The sequence below is a fragment of the Nipponia nippon genome, unplaced genomic scaffold (assembly GCF_047370975.1).
Source record: "Nipponia nippon isolate SJK-2023a ecotype South Korea unplaced genomic scaffold, ASM4737097v1 scaffold_1, whole genome shotgun sequence".
NCBI classification, from domain to species: Eukaryota; Metazoa; Chordata; class Aves; order Pelecaniformes; family Threskiornithidae; genus Nipponia; species Nipponia nippon.
In genome coordinates this window covers 97,256,321-97,275,311 of record NW_028262290.1, presented here as the reverse complement: position 1 = coordinate 97,275,311, position 18,991 = coordinate 97,256,321, and the positions used below count along the sequence as shown (strand labels likewise).

At 44.1% G+C, this 18,991-nt stretch overlaps 1 protein-coding gene across 10 annotated transcripts in view; it reads right to left on the bottom strand.

Moving 5' to 3' along the window:
• PHACTR1 (phosphatase and actin regulator 1) overlaps positions 1-18,991 on the bottom strand; it is a 314,460-nt gene that overhangs the window by 4,280 nt on the left and 291,189 nt on the right. For all 10 annotated transcript variants that reach the window (XM_087763453.1, XM_087763473.1, XM_087763495.1 and 7 more), the window contains 4 exons: positions 18,606-18,661; positions 13,465-13,526; positions 4,597-4,737; positions 1,350-1,426 (listed from right to left, as the gene is read on the bottom strand). In XM_087763453.1, coding sequence (XP_087619579.1) covers positions 1,350-1,426; positions 4,597-4,737; positions 13,465-13,526; positions 18,606-18,661 — 336 coding nt within the window. The remainder of the gene's footprint in view (positions 1-1,349; positions 1,427-4,596; positions 4,738-13,464; positions 13,527-18,605; positions 18,662-18,991) is intronic.

The following is an 18,991-nucleotide window of genomic DNA, read 5'->3' as shown; positions in this document are numbered from 1 at the left end:
GCCCAGAAACCTGCAAAAGCCAAGCAGCTGGAGAGACTTCTGGAAAACTAAACCAGTCTCTATGTTTGTGGGATGTTAAGACCTCATGGAAATCAACGGAGCTCTCAATGGAGCTCAGCTCCTTGTAGCAACACCTCCTTTAAAACAGCCTCATCCTTTCTAAATTTGTCACTGCGCTCCTGGCGGAGCGAGCCAAACGCCCCTCAAAGGCTCAGTCACTGAGGTCAACAGCTCTAGGCCAACCGCGCACCCTAAAGCTGCTTCCAGCCCTCACAGCTCAAAGGCAGCTGGCTTGTTACTCTAGCAGCACTCAGTTATTACAAACCCCAGTGCAACCGTCCTAGCACATGCTAGGAAGTAGGAGGGAGATCGTTTCTGCAAGGGGATATATGCATAATACATGTGGTGAATTTTAATATAATTATTAATTTATACACATAAAAATCCCCTAATACAAAATTAATTTTGCCTCAAGCTTTTCTGTATTTTTCTTAAAAGTATTAACTGCATTTTTTATGAGCACCTAGCTGATGAACGTATTAATACAAGGGCAGCTCCAGTTCTGCACCAGCTCTCGCTCTCACTTGTCTTCAATACCTAACGCTTGTCTTTAATGTCTAACAATGAGTGGGGGTTAATGTTGATTTGCAAAGGCCTGACTTCAGCTGAAATGCCCCGAGTTCAGCTCATCTCGGCATCAAAGCCAGGGCAGAGTCAGCACAGGCTGTGTGAGGGGACGTGCCCTGACCTCCCAGCGTGCCTCGGCCCTAGCCTGTCAGACAGGAGGCTTGCTAGTTTGGGGTCATGGATAATTCATTCAGTCTCTACCTTTTTAACTAAAAAAAAGCCTAAAAGTGTAAAAATTAGTGCCTCTCACAATGCTGATCTTGCTATTTCCCCACTGCATTGCCTATGGCAGAATGTGGAGGGCAGGACTGAGCGACCTGTGCGTGGGATGTGCGTAGCGTGGAACAGCCATATCCCCAGCGGGGTCTGAGGGTACGCTCATTCATACCTTGCTACGCACTGGCTCTACAAGAGTGCCCTGTCCTCCTTCAGACACCAACACTATTTACTTTTGATATCAGAAGAAGGGACATGCAGGTAGAGCATGATGATTTAAAATAAAAGGAGGTTACGCTTCATTAAACAGATGGCACGTGCCTGCATACCGCCATGTAAGGAGGCAGCATGAGCTCGTTCTGTGCGAGTTTCTTTTACAGCTTCTGATTCTAAATGTTGTTTAGACCTCATGGTGTGTTCAGTGGGTGTTGAAGAAACAGCTGCTGGTTTTTTTTTGGAAAACAACAGTATTCATTGATAGTCTTAAAAAATTAATCTCAGCTTACCTTGTTAGATGCCTACTTAATTCATGAACTTCCATTTCAGTGCTTTTAAATTCATTAAGCTCTTTTCGAATGGCTGCCTGCAAAGGACAAATAAACTCATAAATGTATAAATGAGAGAGATCAAAATAGGTTGACTTTGTTCTCAAAACAGTATATTGAAAGTGAAGCAGATAGATAGGTAACGTTATCAGAGAGAGAAAGAAAAAAACAAAAAAACCTTTAAAATGTGAAAAGGAAGAGATATAACCATGTTCTAAATCACATAAAGGGAAGAGATAAATGCTTCAGTGGAATGGCTCAATTTGAAAACATACCATAGCCAACATAGGTACAGAACCCAATTCTGGCTTATTATGTAAACAATTTCATGTACAAAATCCAAATTAGCATAAGCATGAGAAAAAAAACGTGCACCAGAGTTTCTCAAACACTGCGATCTGTTTCAGAGCTGGACTGTGAATACACTGGGCCCGGATCCCACCGGACTCACATTTGAGATGTCTCCCACCTTTATGCGGTCCTGAATTTCCTTGGGTGAAGTTACTGAAAGTGGCCGAGCTTACTTGGGAGGGAAGAGGGACACCTGCCTCCCTGCCCTCCCCTCTGCCTGGGGCTGTGCCCCTCTGCCCGCCTCCTCCCTTCTGACCCAGCTGTGCCGTTTACTGGACGGATTCAAGGGCACTAATCCAGCAGAAAAGGAGCCACAGGTGGTCATATTCAGCACCTGCAGGAGACCCGGTTACCTACAGCCTCTGTGGTTTGTCTGTGAGGGAAAAGAAAACCAGGGGTGGCTGGCAGGAAGAGAAATACTGAAGAATACAAAAAAGGAGGGGTGACTTGGAGGGACTCAGCTTTGTGTTGGAGAGGGTGCTCAGCAGAACTGGCTCAAGTCCCAAGCCTTGAGTCCAAGTGCTCCAGTCGGTGGTGCTCGTGTCTGTCAGGAATTTTTCTTGATGAAGGAAATGTAAACCCGTACAAAGAGCAGTTTGTGGCAACAGCCACTGATCCAGTCACCAACTACCTTTGCCTTGACAAGCCCTAAGTGATAGATTTTGCGAGTGTGATCTACAGAAAGGGTCCCTTGTGCTCTTTCTGCGCAGCTTTGCTTTTTTATTTACCTTAGAAATGTCTGTCAGGCTCTGCCTCCATCTATCAGGACAGAGCGATGGCTATGCAGCAACTCAAGGGCCTACCTTCAGCAGACCAATTTGCTGCTTAAGTGACTGTGAAGGAGGCCACCCGGGCTGCTGACTCCCACAAGGTCTGGAATCTATTCCCCCCTGCATCCCTCATCTGTTGGAGAGCTTTACAAGTGCCCTTTTTAATCCTGAAACAGTCAGACCTGCTAAAGATGAAGTCAGACTGAAGGCAGTTCCCTACATCCAGCACACAGAGCAAGATTTACTGACAAACAGAAAAGTCCATTACTAAAATCTATTTTTGCAATAAATCTAACCTGTGCTGACCAATGAAGACAGTTATTGAATCAAAGCTCTGGAAGAAAATAATCTTCTATAGGATGTTGCAGCTTTTTCAGACATTTTAGAGTTGCTTCCAATTTGTCTGGCTATTTTTTTCCAACAGTGGGCACAGTGGTAGGGAAAAAGGTCATCTGAACGGCAGAAATCAGAATATCACCCATGCGACGCAAACCCAAAAAATAATGTACCTGCTTCCTTATGCCATAAGGGGCATTAATATTAGAATGACAAACATTTCTTCTTCTCCTGCTTTGCTTAGAAAAAGTTCACTTGGAGAACTTAAGCCCTTTGCTCTGTGTACTGACTTTGCACATGCATTATAAAAAAGAAAAAGTGACCTCAAAGTACTTTGCCTTAATACCAAATTCTTTACCAGGCCACATTTAATAGCGGTATTTAATAATTGTTCTTTTCACAGACACAGGATGAGGAAGGACACCAAACCTCCTTTCCCAGCTGAAGTCTCTCCATGCCTTTCATCCCAGACAGGGATCTCTCAAAGGCTGCAGAACCATTTGGAGATTTATTCCCTCCCTACCAATTGGAAGAATATAACTAAGTCTGTTGAATAAGATCTTGTCCAACATGGTGAGGTAAAATGGGAAAAGTTAATTTAACCCAGTATATTATGGCCTGTGGACAGTCCAGAGGAAGTTTTTCTCTTTTTCAGATGAGTTTATGCTATATTAACTTATTCAAAACTAAACTGGAAAAGCCCTCTGTCAAGGAGAAAATCAGTGGTCACAAAACTATACAAGTCCTTCGGTTAAATTTTACAAATAGAACGGGCTGCCCTTTCCTCTGTGAATAAAACCAAGAGCACCATAAATGAGTGGCACGGCCAGGAATCCTGCTCCTGTCTCTAAACACTGGACATCGTGGTCTCCATTGCTGCATGAGTCCCACAGCAAAGAAATAGTCGGGTAGCTGAAACTCTTTAAAATTACATGGGCGTCATAGAGTGACTAAAGCATGGGAGTCACTGATCAGTCTCATAGTCCTCTTTTCTTACAGTGGCCATAAAACGTTTAAGTCTTCTTCCTGAGGCACCATTAAGACCCTCAGGATATGACTGTTATAATTCACCAGCAGCGTGAACTCCTCTGCCACCAGTGCTGCCACCAGAGACACCACTTAGTGAAGGCCCCAGTGGCGCTCAAGAGAACAGCGCACTTGATACCAAATACACAGCTTTTCTTCATCTGCAGGGCTCGTGCAATTTCAGTTTAGTCCTTAAAATACTCTGTGGAATGCGGCAGAAACCCTGAGTAAACACCCCTGTCGTTAGACACTAGAAAGAAGTTACCTGGCTTTGGTGGGAGGTGCTTTTGCCAAGCATTTGACCTGCTGCCATTTTTGCACCCAGGCCTTCTCCATCCTGGCACAGTAATTCTGGCAAGTGCTGCTGTCACACTGCTCTGCTAGGTCTTGCAGGAGCTCTCAGCTGGCAGCATTATGTGACAAGACCAAAACCAACAAACAGAGTTTGAGACCTTTCCTCAAAGGGCTTGATATTCTCCCCTCTCTGTTTAAATGGTATAATGCTGCTAGGCTGGCTCCTGGTTTCCACCCATGTAGGAGCCTTCTTGGCAAAGATTTATGACTCAAACAACAAACCTTGTGAACAGGAAGAAACCAAAGGTGTGTTGGGAAGGGAACTCAGGTGGAGGTTTATTCCTTGATGGCCGTGGGACCTGAGGGATGCTGTTTGCCACGACATGCTCTAGCTATTCAGATCATGGCTCTCCCGAAGTTGCTTCACTCACTTTGTCGGCGGCTGTGAGTCGTGTCCAGGGTTTGTCCGCCCTCCTGTCGTAGTCCTGTGCGTCTGCCACTTCCACGTAGTCACTGAAGCGGATGAGGATCTTCCTCTCACGTAGCTCTTCTACCGTGGGCCTTTGACTCAGCTGCAGGTTTGAGGAAGGAAGTGGAAAAAGACATCAGAATTTCACTTTTTCCTTGCAGAATGCTGCTTGGGGATTTATTTTACTACAACCATCGTTATGATAATAAGAGGGTTCAAACATTCCCAGTAATGTTTTTATCAACCTTTCACAGAATTGCTACTTGGGAGACAACCTCTTGTTATAGCACCTTGAATATCATCCCACCCTGCTGCCGGAACAGCCCACTGTTGCTTGGGAAGCAGCTGTGGCTGGAGACCCCGATCCCCGGCTGAGGGTGGTCACCCCTGGCAGAAATGCAAGAAAGTCTCCTAGTGCACCGATGTCCCAGGAAGAGACGAAGACCACAACACAACTTTAAAACTACCTGCACAGGCTGTGCGCTCCCCAGCCTGAGAAGAGTCAGGCAGAGGCACCGAGCAGATCCTGCCCTGAATTATGTGCAAAAGGTGACAAACAACTTTCCTTACCATTCTGATATTCTGCAGACTTGTCCTTACCTCCAGAAAAGGCAGGCAGGCTGATGATGACTATTGCTCATTGAACTTTTCACTGTATGCTGCAGCTCAATTTTCTGTCACAGCGTATTTGACTTTTAACAGTTTACATTGCATACTACAAGCCCAGAAAAAAAATTGCAAGGGTGGATTGTATCATGTCAAGAAAGCATCTTCATTGTTCCAAAGCATTTCGCTCAAATTCCACAGCAGAAGAGGCAGCCACAGTCAAAACTCTCCTCTCAAATTAGAACCAGTAGTGCGTTGGTAGTCCATGTGTCCTACACCAGTTACATGGCTAGGGACAGGAATTGGCTTTCAGGGATCAGTTCTCCTTGGATGCAGAGCGTGTTCGTTAATGCCAAAAGCAATTACACAAGTGTTTCTGAAGAAGGTGCTACATATACGCGTGCATGTGGCTGGACATTAGCTGCAGAAGTTTCACTATTAGAGTGAAACATTTGTAATCATGATATATCAGAAAAAATAATATCCTGCTAACAATTAGCTAGACAGGTCTAAATTAGCGAAATTAGTGGCAATTAGCAAAAGGTCTAAATATTTCATAAAATGCTTGAGACTCTATTTTGCAAAGGTATTTAGGCTCCTGGATCCTGACATGCAATTCCACCTTCCTCCCAAAGTAAGTATCTCAGTTCCCTGCATTTCATCTTGCAGGGAGAATTAAGATTCAAAACAGTCAGGATGCTAAGTGGAGGGTGAAAAATGTGCGAGATCACAAGAAAGAGAAGCACATGCTTGAAATCCCACCTTTCTCCAGCATTTGGGTGCTGATGCAAGATACCTCCACCACCCCATCCTTCCTCTGGATTTAAATCCCTGTGTGCTTGTTTTTGGCATGGATGGTTCCCCCTCTCCCTTCTCTTTTTAGAAAAGACGGTTGCGACGGGAGGTGACAGTGGGGCTGCTCTCCTTACACGGATAGCCCTGAGTATGCACTCATGACCTGGGTTCCAACACCTCATGTAGGGAGTCTGCAGAGCTGCACTAACGCCCTGCCTGCGAGATGCTCAGGGACAGGAATCGCGTCCTACCCTTCCTGGCTGCAGCCCAGCCATTTTGCATGCACTGGAGGGAGGGAAATCTTGGAAAAAGAGGGTAACCAGGAGGACAGCTCTGCACTGCCACATAATGCCCTTGCCTAGGACAGCTGGCATCAGTCAAGCAGCAGCTTGGCAGTTCATGTGCCATCCCCGCAGCCATTTTAGGGTAAATTACAACATCTAATAGGGGAAAAACTTGCTGGTTTGAAAAACAGCATCTCTGAAACTTCTGAATATTGCAAAGATCTTAAAACTAGACAGTTTTCTCACACCCACCTTCTTCTATGGGAGGCATGAAGTTTCCTGGGGTGAGCTTCTCTGCACGTGTTTGTCACACAACATTTATAAGCTTCCTCTTATTTCTTCCAAGAGTTTCCCAAGAAAAGTCCCATTTTATATACCCAGGTTCAGGCCAGCCATGCTCAGGTCAGCCAAAGAGCTCGTATGCAGTGACGTTAGCAAGGAGCATGACTTTCTGAACTCAGACTACAGGTTTTGGGGACCTTTTTTAAAAAACCAAAATGCATAGACAGTAGGCATAACTTTTTTTTTTTTTTTTTTTTTAGACAACAGGACAAATCTATATGTGAGCTAGAGTACCATGTCAGAAAAGCCAGAGGGCACAACAAAGTAAATCGAAACACGTATAGATGTAAAAATGTTATTTTTCACTCTAGCAGAACAGAATTGCCTCTTCAGCCTGAAGCCCTGATACCTACGCCTAAGTCACATCCAAGCCAAATGCACACTGCAATTAATAGATGAGATTTTAACAAAAGCAAGCAAACCAAACTGCTATACCATGCTTGGAGTATAATCACAGTCACGGTCTGAGTGAGGCTTCTCTCTGTCCTACAGCTCATCTTGAATGGGATTTCAAATTGCTAGGTTTTTCTAGCAGCCCTAATGCTAGGAGCTGCAGGTTGGTTAGCGCTGATGCATTATCACTCAGCTAGCATAGCAGAATTTTGCTTCCGATTATTTAAAATCTAAGCCCTGACTATGGCAATAGAGAATCTTTATGCTGAAACAGTATTAGGACTACACCACAAAATTTCCAAGATAAAGGTGAGACTCCATCTTTACTTGCATCAACTGCTTCTTTTCTCAACACGAGAACAAATTAAGGATGAATCACCAATATTATCTGTACATTTCTCAGCTTTTATAATTTTAGGACGTAGCATAGACGTTGTCTCAAATTAGCATAGAGTTTTTTAAAAAATAAAATGTCTTACTACATGGAGTATGATGACACCAACAAAATATGAAATCTTGTGAATTAAACTCTGTGTTTCTAAATGGCTACAAGGGAAGCAGGAGCTCCTACAAGCTTTCCAAGCTGGAAGAGGACTTTCACAAAATGACTGGCTCTATTTCACAGCTTCTGTCAGCTCTTGACATTAGCCGGCTTTCACGTTTGTGCTAATCTAAGCGATTAGCAAGTTTGTACAAAGGAGCAGGCAGGTGGCTGTTGACACGCTGAAACATGCCGTGCCAGGCTGATGTCTAGGTGGTGCTGAGAGCACAAGAGCACCAAGAGCCACAGAGGCAGTGGTACTTTTGCCAGCAGCGTGAATTCACTGCTGGTATTTACCTCAACGCTGCACTGGGTCTTACACAGCTAATTTGGCTTCCTTGGTGCGCTGGGTGCGGGTTAAAATCAAAGAAATGACGGTCAATGTTAAGGGTCACATGATGACATGAGACAAACCTGAGGTAAGTCCTCATGTTCTCAAATGCACAAAAAACAAACCAGGTGCATCACCTGCACATCTTACACCACTGAAACTCACTGCAACCCTTCGTTTGGGTGTGAAGAACAGTGCACTGAGTTATACGTGAAAAAAATGTCACGGGCATGAGCACATTATGAAAAATTTAGTGTTAATGCGCATTTTTCATTCTCAGGTGACACCTAAACTTAAGACAGACTAAAAGCTGCTGCTTCTCTTCCTCCGAAGTCATACAACTATTATTGTGGCTTATTTTTAGATGCCCTGCCTTTGCTTCAGAAACCTACAACCAGTGCCATTTCAGGTACTTATACACCCCACCAGAGTGGTGGGCCGTGTCTCCATCCTCACAGAGCAGTTGGAGCAAGCGAAGCACAGAGACCGAGCAACTGGCTCAAGGTGACCCCGGAGGCCCGGGGCAGAGCTACGAACAGAAAAAAGATGCGCTGAATCTCGTGCCAGTGCTCTGACTGTGAAAGAGAGTCCTGAAATCCACAGCTTGTACCACATAGTTCATGTATAAGCATAAATCTACGTATATTTACATATATAAATACACAAACACAGACACATAACATATTCAGTACATTAAACCGAAGTGCTGATCTGATCATAACTAAGTGAGAGGGACAACCACACTGAATGGTTTTCTAAAAGCAATTAATTAAAGCTACATTATTTGAACAGTTAACAAACTGCCCTGCCTCTTACGCCATTGCTGAGATTTCTTGAGAGCTGCTAAGCATGAGGGTCTCTCAGTATGTCTGGGCTACCCAGAGCACCCTTAACTCTTAAACAGCTGGGAAAACAGCTTTGCTAACAGACTCTAAGTGGCTCCACTGCAGGTGTCAGTGCAGCACCTGTTCACGATAAGGGCACAGCTCACCTGAAATCTCACCTTGGAGTTTATTTTTATGACCTGTGAGCTGCAGCCTCTTGGGTCAAAATTGCTTAACGCTACACAATCCTTCTTGGGCAACAGCCGAGCACGAGCTCTGCTTCTTCTAACAGGCAGAAAGAATAGGGCACGATCGAAACTTGCAGTAAAAGGACACGGTCAAGGACACGATGCAATTGCCTGCACAAGGCAGTGGTGCTCCACCCGGGGAGAAAGGGACCTTACTCACTTTTTTAGTTACTTCTGTTAATGTCAGAGGGATGTGCGTGTGTATGTCTGGGTGTACCTCCTGGACATACACATTTCTATTTACCTATTTGTGAAGATTTGTGAGCTGAGGGAGCAGGAAAACTTCATGGTGAGTGACCTCATTATTTGAGTGTGAACCAGGGCAAAAATCCCTTTCGAAGTAAATGGATTTGTATTAATGCAAAAGCAGTGTGAATGAGGACAGGACCTCCCATGTCTTGTCACGGGAGTTCAAGTTTTCCTCTGTACATTCTGGATCACTGGAGATAAAAATGGGCACATTTCAAGCTTTGATACTAAGCCAATTTGCAAGGGAAGGTTTAACACAAACCCCTTTGTTCTCAGCATGGGAAACAAAGCAAACCCAAGCACCGCCACCAGGTAAAGCGGAGGGGCACGTATTCTTGCCAGTCTGGTCTTGGGATTTAGTCAAATGTGAAATGCTGAGTTTGCTCCACTTCAGTCACAATGAAGCTCGTTGTCTTGTCACTTCATCGTTGCCTGCTTTGTTACCTCATTAAAATGTTATGGTTGTTATTTAGGGAAGAAACCAAGGTGAAAAATTACAGATCCTAACTAGCAGCGCACACAACCCCCTCTCTCCTTTGCTCCCCACCTTTTGTGGTAAGACATAGGAGCAGGATGAGATGAAAATGCCCCAAAGACCTTTCCCTCTGACTGTAAATGCAGTTTATCCAAATTAGCCGCTAACCTTTCTTCTTCTCTGACCTTTTCCCCCCGCCCCCGCACTGCTTTCCTCTCACCTCCCTCTGACAAGTCCCACCTCTCTCAAGAGTTCATTATTTTGAACAGCCTGTGCTGATGCAAGCCAGTGGAGGTCAATTAAAGAAAAGATTGAACAGCAAGATATTTCCCAGTGAGGCACCAGCTTGCTCTCCAGTGAACAGAGAGTTTAAGATGTACCAGGGCAGGAATTTAATGGGAGCAACGATTTCAGACTATTGCATAGATTTTAAGAAATAGCCATACCTCATCACTTTGGTTGTCGTTATTACTGCTATGAGATCTTTTAGTTTTGGAGCTAGACCTCTGGGAAAAATTAGCTATTGAGAGTGGGGGATAGGAAGCAGTAAACAGCTCTTCGGCATGGCGAGCATGATGTTATTTGAGACAAGAAAAGGTAGGAAAAGAAAAGTTTTATTCCTCTTCGCAAGTGATTTGTAAAGTGTTCTGTTAATCCAGGCTATGACTCTCTCTCTGTAATGGAAGTCCTCAGGGGGAGTTCAGGCTTGTGTTAATTGCCTTGGTGCTCGGCCAAATTCACCGTGGTTCAGAGAGCATAAATTCTTAGCAGTAATTTCTGAGTCCCTAGATCTCCTCGTGGAGGGGACCCGCCTGCTACACTTCTCCCAGAGGGCCTCTGCACGTTAGTATTCCTGGAATGGGCTTGTGGGCCAAGACCAGTGCTCAGAAAAATCCCCTCCTAATCCGCATGTCCCTCCACCCAAACACAGCTGCTTGGCGGGCCCCGAGGGGCAGGGAGAGGGAGCACGGGGTGGTTGGATGTGCAGAACCCACCCATGGGCATCTCAGGTGACAGGCAAATACCCTTCACCTCTCCTTCCTCGGGCAGGAGGGACACGAGCTACAGCGAAACTGTACCAAGCAACATTTGCCCCCTTTTTGTTCTTTGAATGGCAGCTATTCCCTATCCCCACCTCATCTGGAGTTAGATGAGTCTGAGAGGATGAAAAGTGCTTAAAGGGGCAGCTCGCTATAGGTCACCTGATTTTTTAAAATTTTTTTTTTTTTTAGAAATTGCCTGTCCAGATGATGAATTCAACTGGGTATTTATTGCTGACTTCAATAAGGCATCTAGACCTAGCAAGGTAATCTTACTTATTACAGCATGTCATGTTACAACTTATCATCATAATACTGTAACAAAATGTCAGTGCTGAAGGAATTTTAAGAACAGCTTTTTAATGGATGAAGTGGGTTGTTCCCTTGGAGTTGGAATAACGCCACCAAAAAAATTGGGGACAGTAGCAATTTCTATAGTGCAAGGTCAAAAGTCTTTTCAGCGGCTTCTGCAGAACCTCCTTCCCTTCTTATTACCAGCTACACATGGTTACAAGGGGGCAACGTGGGATACTTATGTTGAATTCACCCTGTAGGCATGTGTGTGCATTACACCTCAGTGCAAACAGAAAGGTCTGCTGGGCAAAACACTTGCCGTGCTCAATTAAACTTCTGCTTGATCTGAGGTTTAAAATCCTTTGGTAATAAGACTTCAGTACAAATTGAAAGAAGGATCCTGCCACTCTGCTGTAGACACAACGACACATCTGGGACATGCTCATGAAAGGCAGGGCTGGGGAATAATAACAATTTTTGCAGGATTCACTAGGTGGTTGACATTTCTAGTTGTTATCTATCTGCTTGCACACTTTATTCACTTCTTTCCTCTAGTGATTTCTGAAGTTTTATAACAGTATGTTTGGTAGGTGAGAACAAAATTTGTCATTAGACCAGGCCTGTGGTTCTTTCATTAAAATTACAGTGTGCCACTAGAACAATTTACAACAGTTTAAAAAGACAATAAAAATCAAACAATGCTAAGTCATGTTGCTACCAACCTCACAAACGTGAGGGAGAAAAATCTTTGCTAGGGAACAAGCCAAAAAAGGCTACAAGGAACGTGACCAGGAACGGGGGGTACGAACATAAAAAGAACCTACTGCCAGGCTGTCGGACTGACGCTGCTCTCGCCGTTGTTCCTACTTAAAAGCGCAACCAAGACGAAGAAAGAAATCTCTTAGAAGACTGCTGAGGTTTCAGGGAGCAGACACTGCTGCAATGCTATAGCAGCCTGGGCGTTTTAGTTTAGCAACTAGCTGTGGCCTCTGCCTGCAACAGGCAATTCATGTGCTTTGTACTTTTCCTACAAAATAGCGGAGGATGGGAACCGCATGGTGGTAACGTCAGCTCGGTTAGCAAGCCTCCATTTCTTAGGCAGCAGATTGGGTATGGGTAGCTTTGCTTTTTATCTATTACAGCCGTTCATCAAATGGCATCAGGCTTTGGATTGGATTCCTGTATGTGTTTACCCTTCAATGTACAGGGAAATGAAAAGCCTGGTAAAACGGTATTTCTAGCCTTTGCGCAGAGCGTAAGTCCCATGAAACATCTGCAATGCAGTTGGGATCTTTTCTTTTGGGCAGTGCTATGAGGGGATGCAAGACCGTCTCTGCCATTGTTATCAAGAATTTAAATGTTTAAAAAAATAAATTATAGGTCTCTGGGCTGCATTCTTAGCTCCTGCAGACAACAGCAGTATCCCCCCGTTGGTGACGGAGAACTCTGCTCATTTACATGAGCTGAGAATAAGGCGTGAGATTTTTAACCATAACATAGAATAATCCAGCTCTCCAAATGTAATCTTTGCATGTATATTTAGAGCCCTTTCCTTGTCATTATTTATACCATGAAAGCTTGTGATCACATAGGTCAAAAAGACTAAGCCACCTAAAAACGGATGGGAAGGGGTTGGTGCTGCTTTGCAAACATATGAGTTTTTAGAGGGCTTTCTCCACCTCTGGACATAGGAAATATGTCAGTGGTGAAATAAAGTTTATCTGCAATAACAGGATGGATTGTTGGCTACGTATATTGGGGCATCTGTAGACATTTACACCAGCTGCGAAATGGAATGTGTGTATCTGAAATGACTGTTCTTCAGTTTTAAGAGTAAATGACTTTCAAATGGGAGGAAACCCAAAATCAAACTATGCTGTTTTGTTCGTCCTTCCCTGCCGATACAAGATTGTTTTTTGCACTATACACCATTTTGCAAGTGCTCGTCTCTATTTAGTTTAAATGCCTCAAATGACAATCTCCTTTTCCAGAAGAAGTTTATTTCCCAATTTAATGCTTTTTTGGGTGGAATCTTCAAATGCAATCAGCATTGTTTTAACTTCTCTCTTTTCGTAATGGCTGCAGAAGCCATTACATTTACAGGGAGCAGGCTTAGACCAATGCTAGGCTCTGTATTCTTCACTGTTCAAAGCTCCTTCTGTTATAAAGACTAGATCCTCTTTTGTCCAGTTTCAGAATGTTACCAGCAATAGCCCGCAAAGTGGTTCCCTTGACTGTCTGTGGACTTACACCCTATAACATCGGTAATTTCTTTTAAAGATTTCTTTTAAGACTTGTTTCACACTCTGCTTTTGAAAATGGTGCTGAGGAAAAGGAAAAAGGCAAACAACTGTGCAGTAGGGAGAAAGTTACAGTAGTGCCATAATAGGATCAAAGTTGCTTCTCACCTTACGTGTTAATCTTCTCTTTATCTCTCGTTTTTCCTCCTGCTCCTCTTGCTCATTCCGGGCTGTAAAAGATTTACAAGGATCTCAGGCTGTGGACTCATCAGGCATGCATAGTATGCAACAAAATAAGCCTCTCCATCAGCATATTAATGTTTCAGGACCTCTCTGATGCACAGCGTGTCCCTCTGGGGCTGCTGAACTTCCTCAACCCGTAGCTGCTGCACTTCTTCACGCACTTCATAAAACAGCTACAGCCTCCTTCCTTTCCCTGCGTTGGCACCTCTTCATGCGTGTCACTTTCTAGAAGGGCCAGGCAGTGAGCCAGCTCTTCAGAAACTGTTATCTCCCTGCCCACAGGCCTGGTGGCCTCCGGGGGTTCAGCTACGATATGGTCAGATTCTGTGAGGTTGCAAGGTCAATGGTTGGAAAAGAAACACCTGCATTTTTTTTTTCCCATCTACAGAATAATTTCTCTGCAGCTACTCATTGGACAGAATGAAAAACAAATTCAGAATAGGGGTGCCAGGCAAAATCTGCAACTTCCCATGACCTGAGTAGAGTAAGGAGAGAGTGTCCTTCCATCATGAGCCTTCACAGCACCACACTGGAGTGTGAAAGCACATCCTAGGGCAATCCCCTTTCAACGTTAAGCCAAAAGATCACACAAGTACTTACCAGGGCAAGCCTCAACCATTATCCCTCAAGAGGACAATAACATTTGAGTATACTAATTCTTCTTCAACTTAGGAGCAGGCTGCCATGCATGTCTTTCCACCGAACTTTACTCAAAGTCACTAAAAGCCCATGTTTCTGGGTACTCAGCTCCTCAGTCAGTTAGGATCTGTTTCCACTGCTTCCCTGATGGCTGAACCGCTCCTTACTCCCGTCACGCCCATGCACAACAGATGAGAGCCAACGCAACTCATCAGCTTTTCCGACAAGTACCCTGTGCCCCTGGTGTGATCCGGTTTTCACTCAGATAGGACTACCTCCGGCAGGAATAACTCTCTGCAGGGGAGATTATGGACCTCAAAGGCCAGTTTGGGATAGGTGGCTTGATTTAAATTATCCAACTTTGGACTGAATTAAACCCAAGGGGGAATCCTACGTTCCTCTCCACTGATCCTGTGGGAGAAGCAGGCACCCCTGGCAGAGTGGCAGTACAAACTGCCAGCCGTAACTTCTTCAGCCAAGAGAGCACAGATCAGCACTCCCATTAACCAGCTGGGACAAGCCAAAAATAATATAAGGACGTCCTAACCCAATGGAAGTCTGCCCATGGTGGAGGAGATGCAAGGTTTCAAACCAACACATTCAAAATTGGGCCTTTTCCCACACAAAAGTAAGACCTAAGGTTCAGAGACCACAGACGTCCCTGAGCAGGTGAGGAGGGCTAGGCTGAAAGCCAGGTTTCTTGCTGCTCAGGAGAGTAGAGCTGACGGGTCTATCACAACTGCTCACTGACTCCAGCAGGACTGGGAAATCTCCACCAAAGCGGACAAAGAGCCAGTCAATGTTATGATGTTTTACAATACACTTCTGATCTTTAAATGCCATTTTACCAAAAATACTGCTTACATTTTCAGGAGAAAGGAAGCTGATACTGGAGTAAAAAGAACAGAAGACAGCAGGGAGCCACAAATGGCTTTTTAAATGACAACTGGAATACCTACACCGATAAATATATTTTTCCTCTTTCGATGGTTTCTGTCCCTACTGGGGTGGATTCTCTTCTACCCATTGCTCCTCTAGCAATTTCGTTCCTCCCTTTGTGTCTCAAATTTGGAGGAGCTGGTCCTGCAGATGCCTACTCTCAGAAGTACAGCCACTAATAAATCCTTGTAAGATTAAGCCAGAGAGACACAGTGCTAAACAGAGCCCACATAGACTCAGGGTAGAACTGCAAGCAGCCGAGGAGTTATGTATAAAACTTAGTTATGGCCATTTATTTTTGTATTTGGCATACGATGTCTTTCTTTTCACCTCACTTTTCAGCCCAGCCACCCACTTTCAGAGACAGCCAAGCAGGCTGAAGACCTCAGTCAGGTAAAAGCTGGGAATTAGGAATACATTCTCCTCTGAAATCAGAAAGTGACATTGTTTTAGCTATTTCTTTACAGTTAATTAAGTCATGCCAATCTTGCAAAGCTACAAAACTGTTGCTTTATTTTATCTTATGTGTTCAGGAGATGCTCTGTTTCTCTAGACCTCTGTGTGTGAGGGTGGGTGGGTGTGGGTGTGATTTTTAGGCCTGATTTCTGTGCCAGTGTGAAATGTCCCCCTGTACAGTCTGAGACTCTCAGAGCCTACCTAACAATCATTTTTGTGAGGAACTTATGCAAGCCCGAATGTGTCAGGCCGACAGCTGAAGTACTCTGAGAAGTGGCATGGGGGTGATGAGTGAGGGGGACTCGGGTATCCTTCCTCATAGACTTGGCCAGCAAGTATTAAGTGCAAAAAGCGTTACTTAGTCTTCACACTAACCCTGTGAGTCTGGACTGCTCTCACTGCATGCCTTTGACTTAAATAAGAGTCAGTGAATTGCGTATACTTCAGTGAAGGACCCTTCAAGCACTAGTGTCCCTGTTCTCGGTTTTTTTTTTGCTGTGGCTGCTGTAATCTTACTGTTGCTACCATCAAGCAGTGGGACTTGTGCAATGGATGCTCTAACTTTGCAATTCAATAAAGCTGACCAGCTCATAATTATTGCAGTAGCACAGAGCTATGAAGTGATCACTTCATGTGTAAAGACTGGATGTCCAACCGCATTTTGCCTCATTTCTTCCCATCAGAATGGGCAATAATGTGGTTACACATGTAACAGGAACAACATGGTACCAGACATGACATTCGCATCAAGGAAATTTCAGCTTTACCTGCAGAGGAAATCCTATTTACTCTACTTGGGAGCTTGCTGGGTTTTCTTTTTTTTTTTTGTATGCGTGTGCGCTATGAATTGGGCTTTTGCAAATAGCTTGACCTGCTTATGCAGAGAATTTACACTCTTCTCATTATTGCTTCCCATGTCTCTTTTTCTCTAGGCTCCATTACATTTGTTATTATTCTTTTTCTCAGAAGTGATGCTGTACAAACCAGACACTATTTATATTTACTTGCTTAAGAGCGGAGCATTTTTATGCTTGCTTTTTTTTTAATTACGTAACTATTTTAATTGTTTGTTCCTTTCCCACTGTGTTTCACCAAAAGTTGAGATGCCTTGGAAATACCACATTACTTTTTCCTGTAATTATGAAGTTGTTTGCCTACCAAGACACACATGTTTTGGGTAAGATCTGTGCTTAGGAACCAAGCTATAAAAATTCCATTTAGGAAATACAATATAGTTCTGGGTTCAGGGTAATATTTTCAAACACATCTGTGTCATTTCAGAGCCTTTATTCAATTCAAGAAGAAACCAATGTGACTCAGGGGATAATTCCTCTGAAAAGTAAGACATCTTCAGGTCGCTACGTGACTGCTGTGCTTGGCAACGTGACCTTTAGGAATCTCTGCAAGGCACCCAGTGTTGGAGGAGATGCCTCTCTGCTGACGCCAGCTCAAACACCGCTGCCAAAGCAGCTGCCCGAGACCCCCACCTCTCCCCAGCCACCCTCACCAGTGCCAGAGCAATGTTTACTGGTCACGCACCAGTACCAGGTGGTGCATGACACATGTCGGGTCATGCTGGTGGCGAGTCCCGGGATGACAACATGAGCTGCCCAGAGAATTGGCCTCTGTCCCTCCTTGCCGGAGCCTGGCATCAGTCACGTTGCAGGTCCCCCCTCTTCCAGCTGTTCTGCCAACTCCCCTCCCCCCCGAGACAATCACATCTGGATGTGCCACCTCTTTCCCCAGTTTCTGCCCCTGACTTTCTCCAGCTGCCAGGCATGGGAGCTAGGAGTAGACAGTAGGAGCACAGCTATCAAAGGGGGGCTGGCCCCAAACAAATGGCTTTCCTGGCAGCCTCAGGCTCGCCCACACCACTCTGCTGTCCGGTCTTTTCCCCTCCTTGCATTGATAGTGGTTTCTCTCTCTCTTTCTCTTTGTCTGCCACGTGTAATAACATGAACAGACGAAAAAACCCTGCCGAGTGTTAACACTATCATTAACTTGCTAGGAATCTGATTTTGAAGTATTTAATCAATCAATTCTGCTAATTTTCAGAGAATTAATCTTCTGCTACCACATTTTTATGATTCTGTACAATGCAGTTATTTGAACAACAAGAGAAGGTAAATTATGGACCTACCTAAGGAGACTTATGGTATTTTAAGGTGCCATTTAGGAACACTTCTTTCTGTAGTAATTTTTAAAAATTTCCCTGGAATGATGAATTTACTAACTTAGAAAGGGAAGAACTTGTTTCTTTTGTTTTCTGTTTCCAAAGTAATCACACTTAGATAAACAGCTTTTTTAAAAATTTTTATATTCAAACCACTTCAATGTGAGTAAAGAAACTGTCTTTTTTTTTTTTCCCTATTCACTCATGAGATTATGAGATTCGTGCTAGACTCAGTCCTGCTTCCCCTGAAGCTGGTGGCAACGTATCTACTAACTTAACTCAGACCAGGCTCTCTAAATGGTATTTTGTCCCTGTAAAACTTCATTTAATGTTTTGAGGATCTACCAGCGAGTTTTTTGGCTGATTTAAAGGAAGAGTTTCAGGGGAATATTTCAGGGAAATAATCCCAAGTCACATTGGTTTCTTTTTTTAATTGAATAAAGGCTCCACCTAACCTAGACTGCTGCGAAGATTTTTAGGAAAACTAATCAAGCCGTGCCTGAATGTCTTTACTAACTTATAACGGGATGTGCATCTGTGTAAGAGCCACATAAAAGCTTTTCAGAATGACCGACCCTACGTTTGGAAGAGGACTTGCAAAAGAGATTCTGTGTCTGGGTTTTTTCCCCCATAGATTGTTCATTCTTGTGAATTTACTGACTCTGATTTTAAAGAATTGTTTCTGCAGCTCTAGATGTTGCTACAGACTTGCACGCTTATTTGCATTTATGATGCACTTTATTATTATTAGCGAGGCACGTACAGAATAGTTGATGTTTTATAAAAAGCACCCAACATACATCTAAATGAACCCAAACTAGCTGGCTTCAGGTTAAATGTCAGCAGTGACAGGACTTACGTTTCAGTATGTTCCTCTGCTCCAATTCTTCAGCAGTTGGCCTCTGGCTCAGTCGTCTGCGAAAAAAGTCCAAGATCAGTTTTTGGACCATATCACATTCTCCTCAGTTCTCTGTCTTGACGAGTTATTTTGGGGTGTGAAAGGCAGAGCAGAAAGCACTGACACTGCTCCATTATGTACTTGGTATGCCCGGACCATGCGTGACACAGACCATGCTTCGCTTTCGCAGTTTCCTCTGTTTTCAACTCATGAAAGGCAAAATACGTTATGTCATCTTAGGCATGACTCTCCCACCCCTACCCCAGGCAGAGCGGCTGAAAGCGAAGCTACACAGATGTCTCCACTTAATTTCCTTCCTCCCATGCCTGCTTCCTGACTCGCGCAAG